The 14,227-nt window shown below is 45.6% G+C and overlaps 1 protein-coding gene across 1 annotated transcript in view; it reads right to left on the minus strand.

The window, feature by feature from the left end:
• EDC4 (enhancer of mRNA decapping 4) overlaps nucleotides 1–12,896 on the minus strand; it is a 35,109-nt gene extending 22,213 nt beyond the window's left edge. Inside the window, exons 1-10 of the mRNA XM_065848322.2 lie at nucleotides 12,732–12,896; nucleotides 8,559–8,715; nucleotides 7,637–7,748; nucleotides 6,440–6,539; nucleotides 4,700–4,889; nucleotides 3,519–3,666; nucleotides 2,843–2,947; nucleotides 1,820–1,929; nucleotides 1,163–1,246; nucleotides 581–676 (exon numbers count right to left, since the gene is read on the minus strand). Coding sequence (XP_065704394.1) covers nucleotides 581–676; nucleotides 1,163–1,246; nucleotides 1,820–1,929; nucleotides 2,843–2,947; nucleotides 3,519–3,666; nucleotides 4,700–4,889; nucleotides 6,440–6,539; nucleotides 7,637–7,748; nucleotides 8,559–8,715; nucleotides 12,732–12,810 — 1,181 coding nt within the window. The 5' untranslated portion in view covers nucleotides 12,811–12,896. The remainder of the gene's footprint in view (nucleotides 1–580; nucleotides 677–1,162; nucleotides 1,247–1,819; nucleotides 1,930–2,842; nucleotides 2,948–3,518; nucleotides 3,667–4,699; nucleotides 4,890–6,439; nucleotides 6,540–7,636; nucleotides 7,749–8,558; nucleotides 8,716–12,731) is intronic.
• Nucleotides 12,897–14,227: the final 1,331 nt, after the last annotated feature.

Raw genomic sequence — 14,227 nt, forward strand, 5'->3', positions numbered from 1 at the left:
ATCAGAGAGGCCACGATCCAACAGCAGAAAAGTAAAACTAAGGAACATAAGTTGAGTGATTAAAGTGGAATTTGAACTTCTGGACCTATATGGCTCGGCAAATAAACATTGTATAACTACAGGTTAAGCTCTGTCAGTGTAGCCGCCTCTCATTATTTAAATCAGAAAAAGCAGTAAGAGGAAGAGATGCTAGACTGGTTATTGAATATCTAGTATTTTTACAGAAGGAAGCTCTCAAGGAGTGCAATTTGGGATGCCTCTCCTCATGCTACAGGTATGTCTATGCTCTACAGATCGAAGTGAAGACAACAGGCCTTGGTAACACCAAGGAGACTGCACAGAAGGATCAATCTCCCCTGCCTTGCCCAAGCTTGACCTGAGAGTCTGTCACAGCCCTGAGAGCTTCCAACCGACAGGTCAGATTGACAAAGGAGGTGGCTCTGACTGGGGCTAGAGAAGACTCCATCACAGATCAGGAATCACCTTTGCAAAGTATTCCTGGAAACTGAGGGTTTTGTTACAACTCACTGCTCAAAGTCAATCCAGCTCTTCAGGGGAGCTGAGTTATATCAACACCTACCGGACAGTCTGCAGACAGGTCCAAGACACGGTGCACCACATCTTCAGCTCTCTATTCTGATCTGCACCTGTGATGAGAAATCTCCAGAAGGGAACCCTGTAAGCACAACAGAATTAAGTTCTCTTAGAGAAGGTCTGCTCCTTCTCATGAGGATGTTTCACTGAAAACTTCCTCACAAGCTGCCCATAGCTGATTTTGCCCAACCGTGTCTTTAAGTTTCCAGAAAGTCTCTGGTTTTGAAGCAGATTAGAAACCATCATAGCTCCCAAGAACCTTAAGGCCACAACTGACTGAAGAAACAAAAAAAAAAATTAAAAAAAAATAATTAACGCCCTCCCCCCCACCCCAACCAAAAAATCCACTCCACTCCATCTACATTTTCATCAACTGCAGTAGAAATGTGGAGGATAATAGGCCAGTTAGAACTGGACATACCGCAAACCTGAAAGGACTCATCAACTTAGAATTCTCATTACTTTCATGGAATTGATGCTGGTTTTTTACAAGTACAATGTGGTTACAAGGTAGAGTTAGAAGACACTACTAAAGTTTGATGATCCAAATACTAGATTAGGGACTTACTCTGGGTCTTGTTTTTTATGGTTATCACAGAAGAGCAGGCAGGAGAGAGGCCTACCATCATGGGGTTTCCACTCATGAAGACACCTAAGAAAGAATCAGAAAAGAGTGTTTCTGCAGCAAGTAGTAAATAAAAAATATATAAAGTGGGTGCTGAACCCATTACCCCTTGCCCAAAGGCAGCAGTAAGTCAGCAGCCTCCAAGGGCTATCAGCTTGCAGCTGTTTACAGCCCTGTATAAAATAAGGAGATCACAGCCCATGCAGCCATAGATTGTGACCAAAAAATAAAATCAAGTGATGGTATTTGGTTTGATGTCTTAACAAGGGCACAATACATAAAAGTCAAGATTGAGAAGAACCTCTCAGAGAAGCTTTCTGCATTTACATGGACATTGCAAAAGCGTTTGACTACAGCCTGTGCACAGCACAGAAGTCCTGGCTCCAGACACAGCTCTTTGCTTTTTTCCTAAGCTCACCAAACCTTGAGGATCCATGATACTCAGTGGTTACAACTCCTCTGCAACAAATTACTTCACAAATATTCACCCTCTATCGTTATTATGCCCCGAGAATGACCATTGCAGGTAACAAGGCAATTCTCACAGAGCAAACACTGTTCTCTGTTCCAAGATTCTTCATTTTCTAACTCTCCAGTTACCTTGGCTCATCTTGCCCCTCAATATAGATCTGCCAGAATTTGACAAAACCATCGTGGCTTGCTGTGGCCAACACAGTTCCATCTGGAGAAAGCGCTCCCTCGCTCAGGCACTAAACAGAGAGAGGAAAAGACACAGAAAACTGATTTTATAGCTTTCTATGGAGAAAGAGTACCCTCGTCAAACAGGAATTTGACAAAGAGTCTGTAGCAAAGGAGGTCAGAGTGATTTCTAATAGACATCAACACTGAACCCTTCACCGAAAAATTGACAGGACTCTTTTTTTAAAATTTGTAATAATAATTACCAGTTGCCTTTTCCAGACAGCAAACTCAAATACAATGGATTGTGCTGCTACTGTTCTCACCGTTACTCATGTTATGAAGAGAGCTCATTTTGTTTTGCCATCTTCTGGTTTTTCACAGTCATTACTGTTTCACAATTGTAATTTTTTCATCTAACTGATAGAATTACTTTATCATCATCCTGTTCAAAAAGTGGAATTTGACTCTTTCCAATTGTTTCTTTTAGGTTCAAAATATCACCTACTGGATACCCAGCTGCAGTCCCGGTCCACTGTACTCACAGATGTAACTATATTCATTAGGGGGATCACAGAAGAATAAAGATTACATCGGGCTTAAATTTGCCCTTCTCTTCCAGCAGTAAACCACAGCAGCGTTCCATTTACCAGGAGATATAACAAAATAGTTGAAATACAGCCCAGATTGTCAATCAGGCCCTTGGAAATATAGATGAGTTTTTTTCAAGAGCCATTTTCAAAGCTACACATTCATCTTGGCTCTTTAAACTAAGGTTCCTTACCAAGTGTGTGTGCATGTGGCCAGTAGATTGTAGGTGACAGTGTGGATGGGTAAGAAAGAGTTTTGACTATTTTGTTTGCTTTTTACAGCCAACTGTTCTAAGAACTGCAGCTCTTGAGACACTACGACCTACAGAAAACCAAAGTGATTTGTAGCAGTCAGCTACAGGATGGCAATAAAGAAAGCAAAACAGGTTTATACCGTGCTGTGGCCTTTCACTACGATGAAGCCTTCTTTGATGCTGGGCACTTCCACTGGCCAGGAGCTGTTGTTTGCTCGGATTATGTCCAAATCCCACACCTCTGCCTGGAAAATAAACAGGTGGGCACACAGGTTTATTTCTACAACTACTGGTCTGATCTAGTGGAGAATTTATTTTATTTTATATCCTTGCATACCAGCCCAATAGCAAGTATGTGACGTAACCCTTCCCATCTCCACCCAATTTGGCCATTAGATGCTTTTCTGGCACTCAGTCTTACATAAGTATGGGAACTGCTCTTGGCAGTTGTGGTTGCTGCTCACCAAGCCCACTCCCCTGGGAACTGGTTCAGCCTGAACAGATGAGTGATGCCTCTGGCTCTCCACATTTTCTAGTGGTTTTGCTATTTGACAGTGAGCAGAAGTCATTTCTTTCCTTCCTCCTGAGCTCCAGAGAAAGATCAGCAGGACCTCTCCTGGGAAGAGAGGAATCCTCACATCTCATATTACAGGAGGATTCCCAGCACAAACTAGACAGGAGTCTTTGGAGCTGTAACCATATTGGCTTCCTAGACAGGAGTCTTTAGAGCTGTAACCATATCAGCTCCTTCCTTCATTAGATTCTCTCCCTCTAAAGGTAATAAGGGACAACATTTCTAAAGCAAAGTTTCCTTACCCTGTCCTCATGCAACAATGCCAGCGTCTGACTTCCCTCTTCACCACTCTCCTCATTATCATCTGGGATGAAAGGGCACCAGATGATTCTTCGAGAGGTGTTCAAGGGGGTATTGTCAGGTCGCTTGATGTTAACCAAGATCTCCTCTCTGATCACCATCGTTAAGGAACATAACACACTATGGACACTACTCAGGCTTGGTCCTCTGGTAAATACTATTAAACTTCAAGTTTTTTTCAGATCACTGAGATGCAAAAAGAAATCGGGTAAAAGGATTCTGCAAAGAAAGCAGACAAGCTATCATTTCATCACTGGCAGAAGAGGTTAAGCTTACAATAGGTAAAAGATTCTCATCATTTTCTCTTGCAGGCTGCAGACAGGGACAGCATAAGCAGAACAGGAGTGCACAGTCACATCTGAATGTGCAATCCGTGTGACTGCTGGTGGACAGATTAAGTTATTTCAGCTAGCATTGCAACAACACTACCATAGAAAGACAGAACAGTCACCACACTGCCCCAGGCTGAGTGCCCTGGTCCACCCATACAAATCAGATCTCAACAAACTACAACCACCTTTGCTCCAGGTGCTTTAAATTATGGTATACAATTGAAATTAAGAAGTCACAACCTAACATGACACAATTCCATAGACTGACATGCTTCCCAAAAGCATCAAGCAGTCACTCCTAGAAATTAAAAGACTTGCAGCAATGAATCCAACACTAAAAATAAATTTCAGGACCACCAAAAGAAAAGTGGTGACAGGTTTGGAAGGAAGTTAGTGAGCAGGAAAAAAAGTATTACATCCTCTTTCCCAGAAAAGTAAGAGTTAGAACCAAACATGAGTAAAAAGCCTTGTCACATTGTCAAGGTGACACTGTCAATGTGTAATGCCAGCTAGGACAAACTGACACTCCTCACTGACTATTTTTGCCTGGATCAGAAGGAACACTGAGTTGTTACTCCTAGATTTTGAAGTTACTTGTGATTTCAAGTAACGGTTGTGCTGAACACAGGTACAGGCTGACTGATTTGATACTCTACATGAGGCAGAACCATCGACCTTTCCCCTGCAAGCTGCTATTCTGGAAAGGCTAGGAAATAAGTCACAATTTTGAGGTTGTATTCACCTCTAACCGTTACACAAAGACTGATATGAGGTGTATTTTGACAAGATACTGGATTTTTTCTTTATCCATGGCCAGGCGCCAGACAAAAAGGTTGCCTGCCTCATCCAGGCAGGCCAGTTGGTTGGAGTTGAGATGAGCAAAAGCCAGGTCTGCCACACCGCCTGTGAATCCTTTCAGCAAGGTCCGCTCAGCAGTGCTGACGCTCAACACCCGCACCATAGCGGAGCCATTAGTGGCAGCTGCAGAAAAGAGAGAGGGAGAAGTCACCATTTATCCATGTGGTTTCCCCACAGGACCCCTTTGCTTCCAGGCATCAGCACTTCCAGCACCCATCAGCTGTCACTGACAGCACACTGAAAACCCGCATCAACAGGTACCAACATGATAAGCCTTTTCAGGATCCAAGGTACACATACAAATATCCACTGCACTCTTCAGCTTTGGTGCAGAAGACTGGAATGGCAGCATCCAGAAGTACTTCATCTAACCTGCAAGGGCAGCTTAATTCCCCGTATCTTCTACAATTTCTTGAGCACTTCAAATTCTAAGTTGCTTTACTTAAAAAGTCAATATAAGTTGACTTCTTGTGATTCTCAGGATTATTCTCATAAAAGATGCCTTCATTAAATGCAAGGCCTAAATCTTTATCCTGAGCTCATGACAAAGCTACCAAACCTCCAAGACTGACCTCCAGTAACAGTGAATCAATTTTAACTGCAATTTCATTTTCAGTAACTGGAGCAAAGGAATCCCTGAGAGGCAGGTAGCTCAAATACATCTTCTGTAAGGGGAATTTAAAAAGCATAAAAAGTCACTTGGCAAAGAGCACTACTTTTTGGCTTATGTAACTGAAAAGAACATGTTTTAGAGCATGCACACACCAAACAAGGTTTCCAGCTTCCTCATTTCAGACAAACATGGCTACAATGCAGGCAGTCTTATGAAGACCATATTGTTTCCACTTCTTGATGCCCAAGCCAGCCCTAGCAGACCACTCAGCCCTCCGTAGTGTTACTGCACCCAAGCTTTGATACATCAAAAAAAAGGCTGAGATGCCCTAAGGTTCCTCTAAAATAACCTCAGTTAGGAAAAAACACAGAAGCAGAGTAATGGATTTCATAAAAGGCCAAACAAACCGACTCGTGCCAGAACTAAGAAGGGGAGAGCCAATGGAGCCCTGTACACTGTATGGTTCTATGAAAGCAGAGACGTTGCAGAGAGCAAAGCGTTCATTTGTTTCAGGTATGTTGTGAAACAATCTTCCCCTGCGTTGCTCTGCCTTTCCCTTCCTACTGCAGAACACACTGCATTTGCATTGCTCTTTGGTTCCTCTAAATTTAGCTTTAAACTCAACTCTAAATTTATGCAGGCAAATCCATCCCAAACTGCTCAAATTACCACAGAGCTGTTTCTCAGCTTAGCTACACAGAAGCTCGTTTACTGCATAAGTATTTAATTAGAGGAGTAATCTGAACATCAGCTTGCTATCCAATGAAACTGATACAATCCTTTACCTTTTCCTCCATCCCCATTGAGTCCTTCTCTTTCTTTTATTTCACACATCAGAAAAGTTTTCCTTCTCCATGGAAACTCTCCTACAGCATCAACTTTTCCCTCCCTTGTAGCTCCAGCCCCACTTATATTCATATTACAACAGCACCCTGATATTGGTATTTCAAGAGTGTTTAAATTATTGCCAGTTACCTTCTTCTGATGTAAACTTTGCCTCTTTTAGAAATACACAGAGCAAAAGAATACAAATCACATCCAAGACAAGAAGGTATCTCACCTCTAATGGCATAAGCCAGGTAAGAGTTTGAAACAGCTATCAGATTGCCATAATAGTATTTCTGCTCCCAGTCATATCTAGCAACAGGCTGTATTTTCACCTGCTCAAGAGAAAGAAAATAAAGCATGAGAAGTGTCTCAAATTAACATTTTCCTGGAACAAACTTGCAAAATATATTATTTCCTCCAGAGAAGATCTGTAATGCTTAATAGGAACTGTTAGCAGCTGGTAGGAAGAATTGCATATTGAGTACCAGGTAGCAGAGCCCTGAACATTAAAAGTTCTGGAGGCTGATGAATATTTTCTTCTATTGCAAGAAAGAACGAAACTCGCTGAATTTATCATTCTGCAGAACAACACTTGGCCCTGCAAGTACAGCAAAGCAGCCTTTACCTCTTTGTTAGCACTGTGTCTGGATGCCCAGTTCTTAGAAACTTTTTGAAATACAGAAATACATTTGCTGCATGGGCACTTGCTTTTTTTGTTTCAATGCTGCTTTCCAAGAAACTGAGGGTCCTGTTTTTATTTTATAAGCGTTGTCTCTGCAAGCAAAGAATTCAATACTGTGGAAGTTATGGCAGCGATCCTTCCCTTTCACTTTTCTCTTCAGTATCATCTATGAAAAACATTGATAACATGGTACAGTATTTATTTACAAGCTCTGAGGTCCCTTAATTCGTTGCACATCAAAGAACAAAATTATATAATATGGAAAAGCACTGAGAGGATCAAGACCACAGTTCTCTCTCCCAACTACTAGCACTGGTTCTGAGCACGTCTTAGCAGTCTGGTACAGCACCAGTTCTAGTCTCAGCATTTGGGTTCTTCTGCAGCCCTGATGTGCTGGGGGGAGCTCTCAGCAGGACCAAGGCCAGCAAACTATCAAAAGCAACCCTCCCTCCATAGTGAAGACCTTCCAGTGAAGAAACTATCAGAAGGAAAATCTTGTTTGTGAAGGAAGGGCACCTTCCTAAGAACCTACAGCTTAGATCATGAACTTGGTCAGACTCTGGAATAACAGTAACAAACAGTTACAAAAGACCTTTCTCCCTTTGTTAAGCTTTTTGACAAACTTCCATGCAATTACAAGCTCACACAACACAGAAAAGAAGATATCCATTTCTGTTTAATGTGTTCAAGCATGAGCTGATGTGACTAAAAATAAGAGACAAAACTATGCTTTCTCTTGTTCCTTACCTTGTTACTCCCTCTGGCCTTACTGGTGATGCTGGAATCACTGCTGGCCACTATCTCCACATCTTTTGCTGATATCACTATGCAAGTGGAGCTGTCATCACCAGAAAGGCAGCTTTTAAGAAAAACAAAGGGGAAAAAAAAAAAAAATCAGACAGGATTGACAGGAAGAGAGGTCAGATATTTGCTATTCATAAATATCTGTGCATCTAGGATGTTTGAATTGAACAACTGAGAACAGAAACTACTTTCATTGAAGAGTCTCCCTTCCCCACATGCCACAGGTTTGAGGGCGTCAAACATCTGGTTTGTTCAGCTTAAAAACCTCCAGCCTATTTGACCTGAGCACAGACTTACATCTGGTTAAAGTAGCCTTGACTACTACTCAGCATTGGAAAGTACAAAGAGACCAAAGTCAACCAGTTGAACCTCATCAACACCAGCAGAGAGCTGGGTAGAAATCCAGCTCAGAACCATTTGTCCTGCTTTAAGTTACACGGAGAGAAACACTTCTGCAAGCAGAAGGTAGACCGTATTGTGAACTAGTGTAAGTTATCCCTCAGGCAACCTGGGTCCCAGAAGGAGTGCAGCTGGAGGTCTCCATAAGTACACTAAGCTTCACTTAAAGCCCTGCTAATTTACCTCCATTCCAACTTGCAATGTCCGCCATGTGGCCAGTCCTGCTCCCTTCCTCTCTAAACAGTTCTGCTGATATTCTTGAGTTCCTGAGCGGAAAGGATGGCCAGCTCCGTGCATCAGCCTCACAAAACCTACAAAAGCTCTGATCAACAGCATGGACTCCAAACTGTCACCTGAACTCAATGTAAAACTCACTGTCGGATTCCTCGCATGTTTGTCCAGGCTCACCAGAACGAATTTGTAATCATTTTCTACTCATTCTCAGCCTTTCTTCGACAAAACTTACATGACTTGCTTCTCCTGCAGGGCTCCCAGAGAGATGCTGCGATGGACTGGCTTAGCCAAAGAAGGTCCATCTCCAGCCACGATGGGATCAGGCACCAGCAGTCCATTCAGGTCTCCGTTATACGAATTGGACGGTCTCTGGTTCTCATTCACTGAACCTAAGAGGAAAAAAAGACCAACAGTGCACGATATTCATTTAAAAGAAATAGCACTGCATGAAATACATTGCCTCCAGATAGCTTTTATCAGGTTCTACTAGTCTATCAGGTAGAATACGCTGAATTGGCTGGGAAAAGTTTTCTTCTCCAAAAAGGATGTCTAAGAGACCTTCCATATAAGAAACTGATCTCCAAATAAACAAGTGAAGTCATAGCTCTTTCATCACACAAGCAATCCCAGCAGATCAGAAAAACACCAAAGAACAGGTACCAGGAACTTAACAGATTCAAGGAGCAAATATTCTTGGATCAGAAAGACTAAGTTATTAATTCAGATTTACTGAACCAGGTGCCAGACCAAGGAGTTTTTGAAAGGTCGTTCCTAATCTTCATGCCTGCAGAGATATCTCCGAAGTCCAGCAACACAGTGGTTGGCTGCACCATTTGGGGTTGGTTGGATATAATACAACTGTTACTTTCCAAAACCAGCTTCTTACTGAGACTTGATCTCAAAGTCCTGGTGTTCAGGTAACTTCTCTATGAAACTGTGCAGCTGCACCTATGGGATTCCCATATTTTTCCCTTGGTCGACGAGTCACACAGAAGTTTACAACACTCGAGTTCTGTGTAAAGCCACCATTTGTTCAGAGTTTCAGCTGTGCTTTGAAGACTGCAAGTGCCCTGCCTTCAGATATCTGGGCCAGCACAAGCTGCCTAGTGGCCTCGGTGCCTTCTGAAGGCCTTTAGAAGGAGACAGATGAAACAGGGGGTGAAGGAGATCCATCCTTTTATTTCACCAGCAAGGTGAATAGTTGACGATCCCCACAGGAGAGCAAGCCCTGTCCATCTGCACTTACACATCACTACACCGAAGTCAAAGCCTCCTCTCGCAGCAAAATCCTCGCCTGAAATTTTCTCTGGGTTTGGAAACTGAAATTTCGTATACTGTTGCCAGGTAACAACTGCTGCTGAGCTCTTGCAAAATGGCTGCTCCCAGCACCAGAAGCTCCACAGTTACTGGCATACGTAACAAACTTAAACATAACCGTGGGCCAGAGGTATGTCCTTTGAAAGCAAGACAAGCTTTCAGTCACCAAACAGGCTTTAACATATCAGGACGAGTGCTGCTGCCTACAGAAATAACTGTAACTATTTCATATTTGCCAGAAGAATATTTGAAACTTGCCTATGAACAAAGTTATTAAATCAGCAATGACACTATGAGCACACAGAGGCTGTGCAGTGACAGGGTATCCCAACGCAGAGAGTGTTTGGGTGCTCTCCTCAGCTGACCCGCACCGTGTGAAGAAAACAGCAGTGACACTTACATGGCACGAGGAAACTTCAGGCCAGGGAATGAGACCCCGTAACCACCTCACACACCTGTGCTGTCCTAGCTGTTGCAAGAGGAGTTGTGTCCCTTATTCCTACATCATATGGTGGGTGCTTGTCCAGTTGTAGCAACTTCCATCGACCACAATTTACCCTTTGCAACCAAAAGCAGGAAAATATCCACCACAGAAAAAGCATCCAGGCTGCCAGTGAAAGATGATACTTTGCTCTATTTGCAGCAACAGAATGGCACACAAAAGTATCTCTGCTCTTTTATGGACAGTGGACTGTGATGTTTGTTCCATGGGAAAGGGAAGGAGGAAACACTCCACAGAGGCTGATGGGCACAACAACAGTGCACTTAAGCTCAGGAATGGACTGAGCCCTTCACTGTCTTAATGGGAGTCAGACAAGCACAGGCGCTGCCTGCACACAGTCCTGAAGCCACAAAAGAAGGGAAAAGGCTCAGCGTTTAGTAGGTACAGGAACAAAATCAAAGTGTTAACCTAGACGAGTAGATTTACACCTTCAAAGTGAAGGAAGTGCATTTGTTTTCATTAACTTTTTAAAGAGCAGGAAAGCTGGAGCAATCAGAACCAAGACACTGAACTTTTTCTGCTCCCCCTCTGCATTGCTGACACTACTTTGTTCTAAACGGTGACTTCCCTGACAAACGCCACACAAGTAGAGTGAGCCAATGTAACATCTGGTTATCAGCAGAGATTGCAGCATGGATTGAAGCATCTGGCACTGGCAGCCTGTCTGCGTGTCCCCGCGGGGAGGTCCATGGTCTGGTCATGCAGCTCCCCTGTGCTGAGGGCACAGCGTCAAAAAAGGGCAAGGACAACTGCAGCAACAGGTGATGTTTGCCAAAACGGGGAGAAAACTATGTCAAGAGAGACTGAGGGGCTGGATTACATTTTCATTGTCACCAGAACCAGAAGAACTAAAAAACTGTTGTAACAGTTGTAAACTCTGTAGTATTTCTTGTCACCTGCCTATACAGCATGCAGAATAACAAAATGTTACTCAAACCTACATGCACCTACTACTGTAAAAACTTCTTTGTGGCGGTAACCTTGGAAAGCAGCTACACTGGTCCCTGCTGGGTATTAAAATCTGAAAGTGAAACCCCGGGCATAACAGAAACCAGATCTAGAGAGGACCTTGGCCACAGCAACATTATGCCAGACAAGGCTGGCCCTACACATGGCAATTCATGAGGCTGTTTCTATTCTCATTCAGAAGCCTTGATGTATCCCCCAGTTTCCCTTTCCTTTGACTTCCTAACAGGATTTTCAGAGGCTTTCAGTTAACAAACAACTACTCTTGTTCTTCATTTTGTTATGTCCAGTTCTTTGTTCTTCTTTCAAGTCTATTTGCCACTACCCAGGCAGTGATTTCTGCTGAGAACAATCACAGGTCCCTCATTGCTTAATTTACTGTGTATTTGCTCCTTTTCCTCTCAACTGCCTGCTTGTGCACTGGAGCTGACATAAAAGGTATAAAGAGAATGCATACGAAAGAAGAAGAATTAAAAGAAGTCATACTCAGTAAATTACTCCTTTTCTTCATTCAGCGAGAGAAGCTGCTTCAGGGGAAAGTCAAGTCATCTTGAGAGAAACATCTCCAACCATGGCAGATCCTTTCATTTCAGCAATTGCTTGTGAAGCAAGTGCTCCCCATCCCTACACTGTGTTTTCCTTTCAGTCTTTCAAGTACAGAGCACTATGCTCTGAAGGAAAAACATATTTTCTTACAAGAATTATAATCCAAGAACACCCAAGTGCTCCAGAAATAACAGAAACTGCTTCAAGCAGGGAGAAGTTTCTCTATGGGTAGCAAAACTAAGGAAGCTCCTGCAGGTTTGCCCCATCACCTCATGTGTCTCTACACGCCTCCCACAACAGTCCTGCGTCCAACCGCTCAACCTTTTGGCCAAGCAAAAGGCAACACACATGGCAGTTTCTTTGGAGGTGGCACATTCGTACGGACACTCAGGACACTTGGAAGCTACGTTACTCCTACCTTCTCCCCCAAAACAGCACGAGTATAAATTCTACACAAAGGCTAGGGAGGTTTTTTACAAAATATTTATGGTCTCAGTCTTCTCCAGGTCATTTTCTCATCAGGCTTGAACATGGCACTGATCAGAGAGGTCAGATAGCCCTGTCCACAGAGCCCAGCAAGACACTCTGGGAAAAACTCAAAGTATTCTCAAAACAGGGGGCAAATCCGGGTGTGGGAGGACAGTGCAGTTCGGTTCCCAGCAGCGATACCTCTCGGATAAAACGAGCCCCGAGTCCCGCAGCACAGCGAGCTCGGGTCCCAGCAGAACGATCTTCTCCCACATGCGATGTTCCGGCTGGGCCACCGGCTCCTCTCCCCCCACCGCTGCTCCACAGCCCCCGTTGCCGCCCGGGGCTCCCCGGGAGCGGCAGCGCCGAGAGGGACCCCCCGGCCCGGGCGGGACGGAGCCGGCGGGGGGAGATGCCACTGGTGCCCGGAGCGGGGAACGGGTCCGGCGTGCAGCCGTCTCACAGACGGCGGGGTCGCGGCAACTGGCTGAGGAGGGTCCCGCAGCCCCGTCCCGGGACAGGGCAGCGCGGTCCCCAGCCCTGTGCGGTGGCCCCGCCCCGGCCAGGCCCGCGGCCTCCGGCGCACCCCCGGTCCCAGCCCCTCACCTCCCGGCCGGTCCAGCTTGAGGATGTCCCGCAGGTGCTGGGTCGCGTCCTCGATGTCGATGCTGGAGGAGGAGGCCATGGGGCCCGGCCCGCTTCCCGCCGCCCGCACAACCGCCAGCGCGCTGCCCCGGCCCCGCCGCCCACGCTTCCGCCTCCGGTCCGGGCTTGGTGCGCCGGGCAGAAACCGCCGCCGGGTTGGCGCGTTCCGGGCGCGGCAGGGGCGGAGCCAGCCCGGCCCTGGGCGGGGCGGGATCGGCGGCGGATCCCACCCGGCGGCCCCGAGCGGCGGGAGCGGCTCGGGCGCTCTCCCGCCGTCACCTTCCTTCCTCCTTCCTGCCCGTGGGGCCGGCGGCTCGCTGGGAGGCGCGGCTGCCGCGGGCCTCAGGGGTCACACCGGCCCCTCGGGCACTGTGTCAGCGCGCCCGGTACCATTCCCATGGGCTGCGTGCAGCGCCGTGAGCGATACCTGAAGTCTCACACGTAAAGGATGAAGACAGGTTGTTTAGGGCGGGAACATAACCCCAAACTGCTGCCCTCACCCACTGACCAGCGGCAGACTTGGCCTCTCTCCCCACAGGCCTCTGGCTCATGAGGTGACTATGGGGGCTCAGGCTCCTCAGTGCAGTAAACATGGGCGTGAAACACGAGACAGCAAATCTGTTTGGATATACCAGGCCCCAAAAGTGACCTCCGGGTGTCCAAAAATATTAAGCAATACTGATTTCGCAACACTGGTGGTTGTCTTTCCCAGGTAAGGAATAAGAAGTGAACACATAGAGAAAGGCAGGAGAAAGAGCTACAGAAGGATCGGCAAGAGCAATTTTGGAAGATAACTGCTTTGAACCTTTAGTGGCCTAAGTGAATTTCATTTTGTTTAGTTTTTAAACTAACACATGCCATGTGTATCATTCTCGATCCTGACTTTCAGGCAAGCTCTCTCTTGGCTCATTGAGCTCATTATTCAAAGGACGACCCTGATTTCAGAGCAGATCTGCAGGGCAAGGTTCATAAGCCAGACCTATTCTTAGATCCTCCCTTCTCTGCCAGGCTTCATTTAGATCTTGAGCTAAAACATGAGGATCCTTGCCTGGCAGTGACCGTACAAAATGCCTCCTGCTCAAAGAGCTTGTCTCTTCCAGAGATTAATTTTGAGCGTGACTTTCATAGCATAGAAGCAGCGACAGGAGAACAGTCCTGCGTTTGAAACATGGAATAATACATGAGGCTGGTGAGGGGTCTGGAGCACAAGTCTGATGAGCAGCTGAAGGACCTGGGGCTGTTCAGCTGGAGAAGAGGAGGCTGAGGGGAGACCTTATCGCTGTCTATGACTACCTGAAAGGAGGTTGTAGCGTGGAGGGTGTTGGTCTCTTCTCCCAAGTAGCAAGTGACAGGACAAAAGCAAATGGCCTCAAGTTGTGCCATGTAAAGTTCAGATTGGATATTAGGAAAAGTTTCTTCGCAGAAAGGGTTGTTGGGCATTGGAACAGGCTGCCCAG

The sequence above is a fragment of the Patagioenas fasciata genome, chromosome 13 (genome assembly GCF_037038585.1).
Source record: "Patagioenas fasciata isolate bPatFas1 chromosome 13, bPatFas1.hap1, whole genome shotgun sequence".
Taxonomy (NCBI): Eukaryota; Metazoa; Chordata; class Aves; order Columbiformes; family Columbidae; genus Patagioenas; species Patagioenas fasciata.